The sequence below is a fragment of the Pieris napi genome, chromosome 3, assembly GCF_905475465.1.
Source record: "Pieris napi chromosome 3, ilPieNapi1.2, whole genome shotgun sequence".
Lineage (NCBI taxonomy): Eukaryota > Metazoa > Arthropoda > Insecta > Lepidoptera > Pieridae > Pieris > Pieris napi.
In genome coordinates this window covers 8,070,473-8,087,021 of record NC_062236.1, presented here as the reverse complement: position 1 = coordinate 8,087,021, position 16,549 = coordinate 8,070,473, and the positions used below count along the sequence as shown (strand labels likewise).

The 16,549-nt window shown below is 31.6% G+C and overlaps 1 protein-coding gene and 3 non-coding genes across 4 annotated transcripts in view; 2 read left to right on the top strand and 2 right to left on the bottom strand.

Annotated features, from left to right (window-relative positions):
* LOC125048469 (soluble guanylate cyclase 88E) overlaps positions 1 to 16,549 on the bottom strand; it is a 39,808-nt gene that overhangs the window by 11,390 nt on the left and 11,869 nt on the right. The window contains exons 2-6 of the mRNA XM_047647121.1: positions 5,836 to 6,011; positions 2,873 to 3,154; positions 1,288 to 1,493; positions 858 to 981; positions 122 to 263 (exon numbers count right to left, since the gene is read on the bottom strand). Coding sequence (XP_047503077.1) covers positions 122 to 263; positions 858 to 981; positions 1,288 to 1,493; positions 2,873 to 3,154; positions 5,836 to 6,003 — 922 coding nt within the window. The 5' untranslated portion in view covers positions 6,004 to 6,011. The remainder of the gene's footprint in view (positions 1 to 121; positions 264 to 857; positions 982 to 1,287; positions 1,494 to 2,872; positions 3,155 to 5,835; positions 6,012 to 16,549) is intronic.
* Trnaa-agc lies at positions 2,752 to 2,824 on the top strand. The gene has a single exon. It is a non-coding gene; the product is annotated as a tRNA-Ala (tRNA).
* Positions 3,763 to 3,834, top strand: Trnaa-cgc. The gene has a single exon. It is a non-coding gene; the product is annotated as a tRNA-Ala (tRNA).
* Trnai-aau lies at positions 4,222 to 4,295 on the bottom strand. The gene has a single exon. It is a non-coding gene; the product is annotated as a tRNA-Ile (tRNA).

The following is a 16,549-nucleotide window of genomic DNA, read 5'->3' as shown; positions in this document are numbered from 1 at the left end:
AAATTTAAATTAAGTAATTCAATAATTTTTAACATTGTATAAACCGTCGCCACTGGTTTATATAATAATTTATAATATATGAAATAAAGTAATTAAACCAGTTTCAATCCGGTAATTATACCTTTCAATCGTAGGTTCTCTTCAGTAGTGCAGTCGGATTCATCAGAGAGCCGAAGCAGATTGTTCCGTCTGTCTGGTGCCTTCTCATGCATCACCGCTTCTACTGTCACCAGCTCGAATATATTGTTGGTACGATTCAATATCTAACAATAAGATAAACATTAAAAATAAAAAAATATTGGTTGTTTGTAAAGTAGGTTTACGATCGAGATGTTTACGTGATAACGTCTTATTGGTGATATAAGTTTTTGGGAAGTAAGGAATTAATGAAGATAACAATTTTTTCAAATTTTAAATTACATCTATCGTTTTATTCACACTTTTGATGATAAATTTCGGGTGTAAAATGACAAGTTTACTTATTCGACTATGATATACATTTTTCTTCATACATTCACGGAATGACTGGCAGCGCTCGAGATGAGACGGGAGATCGGTCCGTCTCTCTCTCGTTATACCTGCGATCGCGCTCGTGAGGTTTTGGTGTGACACAAGTTTCTGAACATGTCACCCGACTAAAACGATTTTAAAGACGTTATCACGTCAATAAAACTTTTTATCCATTATTTAAAGCGATAAATATATTTGTTTCATTAGTGTGACTTAATAACAAAACCGAAAAAATATTATTTAATTTAAATTATTGGAGTTCTAAAATTATGTTACTAAAATACAATCGATTTAAAAAGGGCGGGACCGAGGAAGTTTGATCAAATTTAAAAATAGAATACATTTACCGTTTGAAACTTGAAAGCAATAAGTGGTCGGACCAAATCGAACCAGTTGGTGATTTTCTTCCCCACCAGGTCTGGTAGAATCACCATCAGGGAGTTACCAATACTACGTACCACCATATCCGATCTAAAACCATTTAAGTAAATCGTCAAGTCTCTCTTCTCTGTAGTACACTAGAAGATTGCAAAATTTTGTAAGGCGTTTTCTAATTGAACCCAAAAAAAAGAATAATGAATGCCTAGTACATTATTGGTGCAATATCCGAGATTCAGACTTCAGAGATATAAATAAAAAAATATTTCTCAATCTCTTTCGCAGCCGAAACAAACAACACATACTTATCTCATTTCTCCATAAAGTTAATACATAATTACTTTTTTATTAACGAGATTTTTCGAATGAAATATGGCAAGTTTCAGTTTGAGTACATACCCAAATACAATACAAAAGGGGAATATCTCAAATAGCACAGAAGCGCTGATTGGTAAATGCTTCTCTTCTCTTGTCATTGCGAGCGAGGCCAGAGTGAATGCACGATTGTCAAATGTCAATTGAAACGTCACATGGACAGTATCAAATAGTAACTCTTCTCTAAGTAACTCTATTCGCATCTCTTTATGGTAGAAGTGGCGAGCCACCTGAAACAATGCACATTTAATTTTAAATCATTTAATACTAATTAAATTGCTGGGATCTATGTTCTTACCGAACAAGGGAGAAGTACGTTTACTAAAAAGTATTTTATGAAATTGGATTGAACTTGGCTTGAATTTACTAATACACAGTAGTGTGTTTACATCATATAACGTTTCCGTGTGGGTAGTTATCATTCAAATATCAAGTAAATACTAATATTTGCTATTCATTTAAAAACAAACGAAAAGGCGCAAATAACCAAATGATGCGTCATAGGCCATAGCACATAGGCCGAGCCCATATCTAACGTACTTAAAATGATAAATAGACCATAGACTTCAAATTATTTTATTAAAGTAAATATTAGAATATTTTATATTACTTCATGGCAAGTCATAGAAATGACGCTCATTACAACATTAGTTAATTTTTAATAAAATACAGAAAACATAATAATTGTAATCTATAATAATGTAACAAAAGTATATAATAGATATATTTTTTGAATTGATTATATTGATATTGTTAATGTATTTTTATAATATACGGCATTATAAAGCCGTGTGTCACATTGTAATAGATTTAAAAAAAAAATTACATAATTTAAAATATGTTAAAAGAAAACACCACAAACTCGACTCTGTTAAGGTACAACAGGGTGGTAATTTTTAAAATACGTAAGTAAGAAAACATTACAGAATTTCTCCTTACATTTGCTTATCGAAAAGTATTATAAAATCCATTATCACTATCACAAAAGGTAAGGACCTCGTTAAATGTTAGTACCTCTATTGTCGATGTCGACTTACAAAAGGCTTTTAGAATCTAGACTAAGTTATCCTCTTGGGACTATTAGCACAAGACTCAAGCATAACAAGCCTTTAAACTCTTAAAGGACTCACTTTAAGGATTTGTAGACTCAAATATTTATTATGTTGGATTTATAAACTTAATTTAATATTATATCTACTAGAATTAATAAATAACAATTCATTGGAGTAAATGAGCATAATTTACTTAATTTTAGAATAATTGATGTTATATATTTTATTCTGTCACAGTAGTCTTATTCTATAATTAATTATATAATTGTGATCATTAATTTGGTAGCGTAGCAGTATCCTTACATGACTTTTTGTTAAAAGCGCCATCTATGTTACGTAGTTATTATCAACTGCACAAAATAAACTTATGGCGCTGGTTACTACTACGTTCCTTCGTTTCTGATAGTGATATAAAATTATGACACAGCAGTCATCAGGGGGCGTAGCTCAGATGGTAGAGCGCTCGCTTAGCATGCGAGAGGTACCGGGATCGATACCCGGCGCCTCCAAGACTTTTTATATATAATTATTTTTTATTATTTTTTAGAAAAACTTACCTCTCTTATTTGTCCCATAGCATAATAAACAAATCCTCTTCTCTTTGACCGATAGTGTAATGTGAGGCCTTGTCTTGTTTCATTTTCACATATGAAACTTGGGGCCCGCATTCTTGGGTAACTAAACTTTAAATATTCATGTAAATTGTCTAGGCCGTTAAGAAAATCTCTCATGTGTCGTCCTAAAACAGATAGAACGCGATCGTAGCCATACTGTGAGACGAATCCAACGAAATATACACCCATTTGATCCATAAATTCCTTTTCCGTTATACCAAGAACCTGTAAATACAAAATACCCATTTCTAAAGTTGATATTGTATATACCTAATAATTGATATATTTTAAGGTTATATAATAATCTAGGTTTGAATTAAAGGAATAAAACATTTAAAGCAAATACAAAGAAAATCTACTTTGGAATAATATTACTTCTACTTTTCAAAGAAATTTCAAAAAGGTTAGTCGACATCACAGGAGACCGAAGATCTGGCAGCTACCTCGGACAAAGAATTAGTCTAGCAATTCAAAGGGGGAACGCTGCCAGTATCTTCGGAACGTTGCCTAAAGGGACTCCTTTTAATGATATATTTTAGTTTATGTTAAGTTTAGTTTTTTTTTTTTTTTTTCAATCTAAATAATTGTTATTAATTAAATTGTTATTGTCTATGTCATTTTGTGAAATATATTTAATTACTTCTATTGTGAATACATATTATACTGTATAAATTATTTCAGTTTAAGCTAATTATTACAGATTGCACGACAATTATTTACTGCTAGGCGGACTAAGTTCGCCGGGATAGTTAGTATAATGTTTATTATAATTAAATTTCTATTTCTTAATATTATACAAGAACGTTAACCATAATTTCGTAACATTTCATGTCGGGGATGTAACTCAGTGGTAGAGTGTCTGCTTCGCATGCTGAAAGTCCTGGGTTCAAATCCCAGCATCTCCAACATCATATTTTTTAAATATCAAATTTTTATTTTTAAACACGTTCAATTTGTTGAGATTTTGCTAGCTAGCTAAGCAATAAATAAAATTAAGTAATTTTTGGTAGGACATATTTTTCTTGAAATTAATTTTAGATTAAGCTCTAATACATATTACCAAATCAATAATGGTAAAAGTAGTAGTTATAGCCTTTTTATATAACTCCTACAATTTAATGAATGTTATTAGATGATTCAAATAATTTTAAGTATGTATATGTAATATTTTTGTAAATCCAAATAGTGAATGGTAACAGTTTCAATAATTAGGAAAATTTATCCAATTTTAATAATATGTCGGTTAAAAAATTTCTTAAAAAAACAAAACAGAAAAATTAAAAAATCATATGTGGCCCATGAGGGGATCGAACCCGCGACCTTCGCGTTATTAGCACGACGCTCTAACCAACTGAGCTAATGGGCCGTTATTAAATCATTTGAAAAATCTTATCATGTTGTTGATCATCATTCTTTATAATAATTTTAAAATTTACTAATGCGTTGAAATTATTAACACGCGCGATATTCATATTTCATAGAAAAAGGGTCATTTACCTAATTTTTCGCAAAGTAAAGAAAAAGTCCACTCGCTAACACATCAAAGAGTTTATTTCAATCGATAAATATTATAAATGTATCGTCACCTCGCTCGATCGCTTGCCCATTAGAAATATTTTTAGCTCAATATTTTAGCATAACGCAATCAATGACGAATGCATACTCCGGCAAATCTATGTATTCATTTATCTGCGAATTAATTCCTATTAGTTAATCTAGCTATTATTTATGAGGCACTATTGTTAAAGTTTTATATAATGGTAACAAAAAACGTATTTTCTTCTTCTTTTTCTGATTTTAGGACGCACGGTGCTTTTAGCTTGCTAAAGTTATTAGAGTATAAGTTTAGCATACATTAATTAAAATAATTAAACTATTTATTATATTTTGACATTTTCATGCTAATTTAGTAATTTGACTGGTCTGATTCTGCTGTTTTTGTAATTTATACAATTACAATTAAAGTATTTTTTAAACGGATATATGACATTATTGACATATCTTGACGTTTCGAGTGATCTTTGCTACGATTTTCTACGTGGTCATCGAAGCGAAGTTTTATTTAAATGTGTGTCGCGTGAATTAACACGTTTTGTTTTATTCAGATATTCTTTGAAAATTCGATATTCTTTTTAATAAACACGAAATAAATTATGAGTATCCAAACAAACGCATAAACTCCATCGCACCACCAATGCAACCTAATTGGTGGGTCATTAAACTAACAGTATCGCCCTTCTGATCGGCTACATCAACATTAATTAATATTAATTAGAAACACAATAATCGATACCTAGTCAAACGCAACACAAACAGTATCAGTAGGATATATGTAGCTAATCTTTATATGCAATTAAAAATCATTACTTGTAAAAAATACCAGTCTAGCAACGCAGTTCTTCTATTCTAATAAGTTTTGAGATCCGTGTAATACCACGTTATTTAGCCCCTACTTCAGGGACCTTCTGACTTAAGTTATTACCTAATTAGTAATTAGCTAACCTAACACCATTTTATAGTGACCATATCATTATTACCTACTGCAATGAAATTTGCTAGTTAGTTCAGTTACCAAATCCCTGCTTGGTAACTGAACTAACTGAAAGGCTTCTAATTTTATCCAGAAGGAAGTTATAGGGGGTCGAAAATTTCCTGTACAGCCTTGCGATTCTGTAACTCACTTTTCGAATGCCAAATCGTATAATGACTGTTTTACGACTGATTTGAGCGCGACCGCCGCTGTGAAAACTGCTGTGTGAGTACGAAAAGTGAGTTACTGAATCGCAAGGCTGCGACAAAAGGATAGTTCGGCTCTGCCGGTTTTTTGCTCGACTGGGCGCATTGCCGTGGCCCTATTAAAATAGAATTTGTTATTGTTAAATAATGATACCTTTCATGGTCCTTACCTCTTGTGCAGTCTTGGCCAATCGTGCGATGAGATTCTCAGGGTACACCTGATGAACGGAGAAGGAGGGTTGCTCAACACCCGCCTGCCGTCTGATGTCCTCCCATTTTTCTTCGCCATACGTCTGCCGGATGTATTCTGCCATATTTTCTAGTAATAGCCCGTACATCTTGATTCCTTGGAACAATATTAATTATAAAGTATTTTGACAATAAGAGTGGTGAGCATAAAAATTTGGTCTATGCTTAGGGTCATAAGAACAAGAGAAGATGGAGTAGGTATGTACAAAAAAGAGCGATATTTCCGTACACCTGGAGCTAATAAACTATGTCAGGAAAACAGTTTTTTATTACACCCCATAATTTATTTCACTCACATACTGTCATATGTGAGAAAAATATTACAAATTCTCTAGAGATAAGATAGAAACATCCATTAGAAATTCTATTAAATTTCTCCATTACTAGCACTAAATATATTTCTCAACAATTACTAACCGATAAATGCCTTGTGGGACTAAAGCTGGGAATTATGGATTTAACCAAACATAATAAGCAAGCAAAATATCTGCTTCGCTTTATTAATAACGTAGCTTTGAGCTTAAATAAATTGGAATAATGAGGGTTTGTAAATAAATTCATTTGAATTCATTCATCAAATTGAATTTAGTTATTATATTGATGTGTAATATTTGACTATTAAACCAAATAAAACTAGATATATTATCTTCTTAAGCATTTGTAAAAGTATCTTTTACACTATGATTAAATATTTGTGTGGTGAAGACGGGTTGGGTAATTATTTTCTTTATTTTCTCGGACTACAATCCAAGAGGTACCTACTAGAGAAGGGATAAGCCAAATGTTCCCATAACCAACGAGCATGCATGGTGAATGTCATTGCAGTGGTTGAATCGGGTATGTCAGGACCGTAGGAAATAGATAGTGGCCTTTACCTACCCGTTCGGGAAAAGGTCGTGAATATTATATAAGTAAATAAAAAGAGTTTCGAATTTTATTATGATTCGAAGACAACTAAAAGTCAATAAGTTATAAAACTATTAAGGCTACAAACTACAAGTTGCTTCGTAATAAAATAGTTTAATAAATAGGTTTCATAAAGTTTTCTCAGTGTTAAATTTTGTAGGGCAAGCTCGCCCACATTCAATTAAGTTAGACCGAAAATCCCTTTCTATCGTAAAATTGGATACCTCAACACATTTTCTTGTTGAACACTGAATTTTCTTTTGTTTTCCACGTTTTTATGACCTACCTTCAAACAAACATTTTTAGGCATTTGTATTAGCTAGATAGTTCCTACTGTTTTTTTGCTTGTCTGTGTGCTGTTATTATGTTACGGTGCTTATGCGATTGTCTTAATTAATTGTCGAAATGATGAAAAGATATCTTAAACTCTTGGGAATGTCACTAATCTCTCTCAAACCATATTAGTGAATTATAACGTTATCAAGCAAGCGTTTCTTTTAATCAAGCAATTTTTCGCGGGTTATTACCAGTGCCGGATTAGCCACAAAGCAAGAGTAGCAAATGCTACGGGCCCCGCGGAGTTAGGGACCCCGCGCTCCAACGCCTGTCTGACCGTAATAAAAAAAGTATTATTAAAATAGCAACCTCTGCAACAGCAATTTTATAAACTTTTATTAAATGATTCTTTTGAATCGTGTTTCCCAAACTTAGATATTGCCTTGCGCAATTTACTTGTCTCTCACGATCACTAATTGCAGTAGCGAACGTTCTTTTTCAATATTAAATGGTATTAAAAATGAATTAAGCAACACGATGGGCCACTTTGTTCAATATAGAGCATGATTTTCTAAAAGAAGTTGATATCGATAGTGTTATCTCTAAATTTGCCCATATTAAATCCAGAAAAGTTTATTTGAAACAGTTTTGTTTTATTAAATACCCTTAACTTGAAAACCTAAAGCAAACCAACTGCCCCTAGGCAGAATTTGCTACAGACCCCGCACTGGCTTAATCCGGCACTGGTTATTACTCATTAAAGACTGTGTTACCATAAGCTTAATGACAATTAATAATCAATGAAAAAGAATAACGTATCTAAGTAGGATCCTAATCTTTGACCGCAAATGAATTAGTCTGTCGAGATATTCGATAAATCGAGAATTCAGATATTTATATTCTGAAACCGAAACCCGTAATACATGGGTCTAATGAATTATGAATGACGTTATCGAAATGGACTTTTTACAAAAATCACTGAGGTGAAAATTGGTAATAGCCATTTGACACTGTATATTTCCATTTAATATAAGATTTGCGTCAATCGAATAATACGAATTTCTAAGTAAATTTTCAGAATATTTCTGTATAAAAACTGCACATCTTTGATTTATAAGAGGGTTCGTTACGGATGTACGTAAATCACTCCCAAGCTATCCCATGGGATCGATTCCTACTATTTTTATGACGTTTGAAGGCGATTGACTAGTAAGTGTAGTATATGGGATAAAATTACTTCGGTATCAGAGAAAATTTGAATAATTTATAAAAAAATATATGAGTAAACAATATAATTTAAGTAGGTACTATACTACTTTTGAACCTATAAAATAATATAGAACTTTGCTAATAAAAAGGTGCAGTTATTTGATGCAGTCCTAGTTCCTTCGTTGTGAATTGACACTTTCTAAACAATGTTAAATATGCTACTCTAGACTTTCTGCTCTCGTATACAGGGGTATAGATTCCTTGAAATTACTTTTATCTTCTAGTCTTGTTTATATATTTTAAGCTTACTAGAAAACTTGGCGTATTACAATCCGGTAAAAGTGTATTCTTTACAAGAACAATATTATAGCGCTGATGAAGAGGTAATCGCTGAAACTAAAGACAATTGACAAACGGTACTATAAAAATGGTATCGAAAAATTGTATGACCGCTATAATCTGTATATCGCTCTCGAAGGCAATTATTATTGAAAATTAAATCAAATTCTGTCAAAAAACAACGGTTTTTTTATGTTAGCCTACGAACTTTTCAGCCCACCTACTACTTCATTTAACCACGGCATTAGGAATCTATTTAAAAATAAAATAATTGTAACACTAGACACGTCTTAGCAATGCGATTGACGCAAACCATTCAACTAGATTCGACGTAGTTATGGATATAATGTTCTCATACAATTGTTGTTATCGTCACATTATTACGATTATAACTTCCTTAATTCATATAATTTTCAATAATTTAATTGCGTCCTGGTCCTTAAAGCGGCACGCTAACGTTGCAATCGTATAAACATAACATAATTTCATTAAAATAATTAAGAATTTCTAATCTTTACACATTAATAGATTAGGGTACATATTATTTACAAAATGTTCCACGCGATTTACAGCAATCATGATCAGAGAGACTTCCACACCGAACTAACATATAACTATTTAATATTATTATTTGAGTATAATTAAATGTTAGTAATAATTAAACTTCCAGACCGAATGGTCCATCCATTTTTGTTAGTATTATATATTAGAAAACATTATATAGGTACAGTAGTTATATTAGGGCATAGACAGTATACCATCGTCTTAGAATCTGTTTGCTTTCCTTTGTGATCAACACATTCAGGACACCATTATTATTATTATATTGTGTTTTGTCTTATAGTGTACCGTAACACTTTAAGGTAATCCCGTCAAGCAAGGAGACCAGTGGGTCATAGGGCAAATATATTTTGCGTTTATTTGATTAATAGCCTGCCTGCGTCGATTCCTTAAAAGTGGGTACTTTTACGTAACGTTCCCAAAACCAGATTGAGCATTCTTATTAACGAGTTGGGTCTAAATATCCACAGTTGCTCCCCTATCACTTTGAAATTGTTTTACGTTGAGTTTTTATAATTTAATTGTTATGTTCAATCTTTTTATTATCTCTTCGTGTATATTATGTTTGCCTATAGTGCTTGTCACATTAAAAATTGTATTTTATTTATCTTGTACCAATGTATCGTGTGTCGAGCGTTGGCAAGCTTTTATAAATAAATAAAAAAAGAGTACTTTATGTCTGACAATATAATATAGGCTTTTTAAAGAAATTTCAAAAAGGTTAGTCGACATCACAGGAGACCGAAGATCTGGCAGCTACCTCGGACCAAGAATTAGTCTAGCAATTCAAAGGGGGAACGCTGCCAGTATCTTCGGAACCTTGCTTAAAGGGACTCCTTTTAATGATATATTTTAGTTTATGCTAATATTGAAGACTAAATAATATTATATATTATTAAGAACATCATTGAATAAAAAATATAGATTTGTTTGTGTCTTGTTTATTATTATTATTAAATTCTTGTAGGTTTCATTTCATTCATTCATTGTTGTTTCTATGTATTCTTTTGGCTTGCTTTCTTTTTTGTGTAATTCAATAATGTATAAATGTTTCTTTGTAATTTTTAAACAGAAATAAAGCTTCTATAACCCTTATTCTTTTACTCGGTGATCAGCGATCTGCGGATTGAAACCGAATCCACCGGGCTTTGTTACTAACTGGGGTAAGAGACTGTTACATAACCTAACGTAGAAAGATAAACTATTTAACTTGTTCTTTAGAATTACTATAATTATATTGTAATTAATAACTTTACCTTAATATACATTAATACACTTACATTACATACTTTATTTTTTTTTTTTATTGGAAAATTCACACCAATTGACCTAGTCCCATGCTAAGCTGGTGAAGCTTGTGTTATGGGTACCTACTAGGCAACGGATATACATACATATTATAGATAGATAGATATATAAATACATGTTTAAACACCCAAGACCTAAGCACAACACCAAATGCTCATCAAATCAATGTTTTGTCTCAGCCGGGGATCGAACCCATGGATTCGCAGTCAGGGGTACTAACCACTAGACCAATGAGCCGTCAATACATTATTTCGTCACACAACTCCTTTTTCAACTCTTGATACCAAACTTAATTTATAGGATTTTATATAATATGAATTGGCAAAGGCTATGGAGTTAAAACATTAAGTATTCGCCGAAAGTAAAGCTCATTAAGCCTGATAGGCGTTTTAAACCTCATTGGAATTTACGAATACTAATTTTATGGGAACGACAGATTCAACAGTAGACAGAATATTTTTTAAACACGGCTTATAGTGGATTTTTCTACAGAAAACAATAATTTGTTTTATTCCTTGGCTGCTAAAGATACGCGCATGTTAAACCATGATATATACCATGATATACTTAACTTACTTGTAAATACAGAATCTGTCGTATAAGTGGTGTATGTATTTATTTGAATAAACATATTTCTTATAAATTAAACTACAATATAAGCTGTACATAATAATAGTAATTGAAAATGTATAAATAGAAACAATTAAATTTAAAAATTTGGTACATGTAGTGTACCTTTAATGCTGGCAGTATTTCCTCGCTGTATTGCGATACTTATTCATTCAGCGAGGAAAGCCCCTCTGGGGTCATCGGTACAATATGTAGCGTTTAAAGAAGGGGCTGAGAATGTAAACCGAAAGAGGAATAACAGTGCGTTTCGTTTGATTGTCATTGTCACGAACATATTATCACATACGCGTCGACATGATAAGCCATCATCACCGTTTCGTTTTACAGAGTCTGTGCCTAAACAAACATTAATTGAGACACAGGTGACTCGCCTATTATACGCCAATGGTTTAAGAAACTAAATTTAGCATCAGACCGATTGACATTCAATGTTCATAAACTGTCGTAGTATTGTATGATAATGCACATTCACGCATACAAAATAATAGTATCTCGTATTTGAAATTTATATATCGAAATATAGAAGTATAGATGAGATATGGACGTACGTATAAAAGTATTTAAAGAAATATTCAATTCCTTAATTTTTTAATGTAAAAAATGGAGTCGATCAGAACTCCATTACTTAAAAGGCGAAGTTGTGACGTTATAATCAATCTTTTTGATTTCAGCCATTTTTTCAGACGTGATATTCAGAAAAAGTGATTTTTTTATTTTATTTGACAGAGTCAATGAACCTACCATAGTCTTATTCAATTTAACATTTATTCTCATTGTTTATTCTTAAATTGTACTGTAGTAATGCGATTTTAAAGACTCTGCAAAATAGAAACGAAGTTCAATTTAGCGCTAAGCTCACGGTATCTTTCATTTGTTTTATTGGAATTGTGCCTTGGTTTTTAACTATGCGCTCTTCTATACTCTGTTAAGTATTTGTTTCAATATATTATATTTCAATTAAACTACCATCAGCAAATGATTTATTATTTATTTATCACTTTGAATGTAAAAATTATTTCATTATTTTTATTTTATTTTTAAATATGGATATCAGTTTCATTCTGGTCAGGTTCAAATATAAAATAAGACTCTAAGTTGCCAAAAACAAAGTACCAAGAATTAAAATGCCTAATTCAGGTATTAAATCAACTGTTTTTTTTTAAACAAAAAACAAAAAGAAAAATCTAATACAGATTGCCATTGTAGCAACTTTATACATGTATATCACATAAAAAACATTAAAATTGCGTATAGCAACTGCTTATCCTCAAGCATTTACCACATTGTCACCAACAATCAGTTCTAATCTCGACCGTCTTCTCAAAATTATGGAAGCTAATTAGTTATAGAAAGTTATAAAAATATTACGTAGTAAATATATTTAAAAAATATTTAAACATTTTCAAGCATTTCTCTATATTTTTCTTCATTGGAAGCTACCATCGAGTGAGATTCGATAATACTTAAAATAACATTACACTCCTACGTTATACGTTCATAAGTTTGTTATAAATAGATGCATAAATTTCTGTAGCAAAATTGTGTTCATATATACGGTGGGTACTGTTTTTCCACGATAAATGAGCTGGGGACCTAATAATAATATATGAATAAACTTTAATAGTCACTGTCTGCGGTGTCAGCGACACCACGAAGGTTTTTGAAGTGAAACTTCTTTATCGGGGTTGGAAAAAATTTTTGTGTAACATTTTTTCGTTACGCGTCACATTTTTCGGTTACGCGCCATGTTGCTTTTTGAAGCCAAACTTCTTTATCGGCGTTAGAATGAATTTTTTATGGACGTATGGGAGAAATTTTGTAGCAAAATAACGATAACAATGATAGTAATAATTCTATTACAATTAATGTAATTCTGTAACAATCTTAGTAGTAATAAGGTAAAATGAAATAATTGTATTTGTATTCATGTCTATGATAATAAAAGCCTTTTGTTAAACTTTATTTAACCAATTTAGTTAAGTTGCATATAGTAGATCATTTTTCGAAAAATAAGGTCATAAAAAAGTTTCACTTCTTATGTGTGTACACCTAGTACACGCACACATTTTTTTTAATTAGTCTATGGCCCTAAGAATGTCGTTAGGTTGTAAACAGAAAGCCCTCGTAAACATAAGTCATACCATATCCAAGTTTTCAAATCACGTTCGAAAGTTAAATTGCTAATCCGCATTTCGCCAGAGACATTCATGAGTCCATTGTATTAAAGACACCTCCAAAATATCGTGTAGTGTTCAAACAAAATTATCACGCGCTCACCATTTTTGAGACAATAGGGAAAGTGTTGCGAATAATAAACAGATATCAAGGTTGTTTCTAAATATAACACGTGATAATAATATCTAAATCTTGAAATAGGACCGTGTATTGAAATACGAATACTTATAAAGAAATATGTGGGTGTAAAAGATTCGGTTTTGTGATTAGTCGATTCAGACACTCACTACACAAATATAAAAGTAAAAGGTAGTATAATAAGAATGGAACGCATATAATATAAAAGATTTATGATATACCAGTTAGCACTTAGGACTACACCGATGAAATTTTTAACGAAAAACTGTTCTGTTCTGTTCTGATGTATCAGTGGTAATATTTCGTTGGAAATTTATGTTACACGAAAACTCCATTAGGTAAGTTGATTCTAAAAGATTCGGTTACATAACCTTTGGCACGACTGGTATTATAACCCTTTTACCTAGACCTTTAGCCTTGTAGGTTTCTATATATATTCTAAAACAATGCCATTTAGGCTTATGGATTGAAACTATCAAATGTTTGGGGCTGAGACCTGAGTGGTTTAAACCACGGCTCTCAAATCTTGCTCAATTATGAAGAACTGGATGACACTCTCCACCACTTTTTTTAACCGCCAAGCTTTTTATTTTTCAAGGTGACAGATTACTTAATGAATAATAACTCTACTCTGTTCGGGATTTCCTTAATACTTTTCTTTTTGTTTAAAAAATTGGATTTTTTTTATAGTTTAGTCAGTGTAGAAAGAGTACCGGTATGGCGGTGGCGTTTGGACATTATAATCCTTAGCCAATACGCGTTATTTTATTCATAAAAATTATGTACCTTTATTTTTCATAATTCAAGAGATCAAGATAATTACTATAATTAATATGATGTAACAGTTTTGTCAACATAACAAAATAAGGAACATAGGACGACTGCAGCCTCAAATCCTACGATGGTTCTTTTTTCGCTCAGATTCTAACAATTCATTACAAAAAAAGGACAGCTTGTATAAAAAACCGTATTTAATTTGAACCGACGTGAGCGGAGGCAATAAAATAAAAAAAATGGGAGAGGCTATCGCGGTCTAAATCAGAAATCGATACGATAGGGGTGGACTGCATAAAACGGCCGGCAAAGTGATTAACTGTAACGTTTTAGCTATAAAATGATACTTCAGTAGCACCACTCTTTCGTAAAGGCTTGGAGTTCTAAGTCGAATAACAGCACATCAGTGCCATATAATTTCTGTCATCGCGTGCGCTGCACTGTGGAAACTATTGATGATAGAACAAAATTTTTTGTACAGTTTTATAGAACGTATATACGAATATCTATAAAAATAATGTTTTTCCCATGGGCAATCGTATGTGGCATATCCCAAGTCGGAACTCCAAAACATCAAATTATTTTGCTGCCACAAAACAAAACTAGTTCTAAGACACTGAAGTTCTACAAATAAATATCTTCTCTAATATTATAGAACAAAGTTTTGAATTTGGAATTTTTATTTCTAACAATTTATAATAATCAAGCTAAAAATTTCTGGACTGTGTATCTTATAATCTGAAAGGAAGTAATTAAAATCTAAAAAAAACTAAGTAAAATTAAACTTTTATGATAACAAAAATATATCTATTGTCCGACCTATTAGACTTTCCACTACCACGAGTATCGGTATCTACGCGAGTGAAACCGTGGGGCATTGCTAGTCTAAAATAAACTTAAAGCTAATCTTAAGGTTCATGAATTACAAAAGGAAAAGAGAGAATTGAGCACTGGTTAAGATTTGTTTATGTAGAAGACTTTTAAAAGAGGTCAGAGAGGTAGCCTATCATATGGAGTCGGGGAGCGAACTCCACAACTTTATGACAGACATCCTAAACGATTTGAATAAAAAGCATGAGCTGTGAGATGCAATTTCCAAAATGCATCTATCAGAGGAGCGTAACATATGAGCGGACTAAGAAATTGAATTCATTTTTATAAAAGGGAGTTTTGGGATTGAATATATTTAGGCCATATATTGAAAATTAGAAACGACGTGCAAACTATTTTATATGCTCATTGTGTAAACTAATCGTAACATATAGGTACAAATTCGGTGAATCAATGTGATATTAGTGAAATCCATTTCCGTCAATTCACGCGAAATATGTGGTCGTTAAATTCGCATTAGGCAGTATTTTATGTCATAATTGATTATTACTTTACTACGTCATTTCACAAATAAGGTTTAATATGTTTGCTTTATTATCAAAAATATTTATTTTTAAAAGTATTTACTTTGCCATATTGTAGTAAATTTTCTAAGCTAACTTTAACTCTGATATATTAAAGAGTGCGTAATCAACTCGCAACTTGCTAGTTCTAGTTCGAATTATTATTTTTTTAGCCTTTTATAGCTATTATTGTGCTAAGCTCTCTTTCATTAAGGAATTATTTTAGTTAAGAGTTATACAACAACATATAAAGAGATAATATATCGTGTTGTTCAAGACCTATGTCTCAATATGAGACGTGATATTTTTTAAGATGTAAACTATGGCCTTGGATATATTTTTTGACGGAGTCGATTTCTTTAGCCCTATAATAAAGATAGACAATGTACTTTGAAAATATTTATGATAATGCAGCATAGTAATGACATTTTACGTTAATTAACCACGTAAATTTTGGATAAAACCGGTCTCCTTTAGAGCTTTAATAAAATTAAATTAAGCCTTACCCTCTAACTGCCTAGTAATTAAAATTTAGCGTAACTGGTCACAAATTAAAACCAAACCAAAACTTTTTTATAGATTCTAATTTTAAAATTCTCATTCCATCCACGTTCTAATTTCAAAATTAGTTTGATTTCAATTCTGATCGGGAACTAATTAGTGTCACCCGTCATCAAGCGATATGACGAGTCAATATTTGGGAACGCTTTGAAGTAGCAATGCAAATAAACGCGGGAAAGGCGACAGCGCCATATTGCTACCTTATTTTCATACAATGTACAATGTAATGTAGCACAAAAGAGATATTGTACGAATGGAAGGTATGTATGAATTTCCTCGAATTTAAATGAGTTTAATATGTCTTTTAAATAGTAATAGTAATTACTAGAGTATAAATTTAAATGTATTATAGAAAAATTTCTAC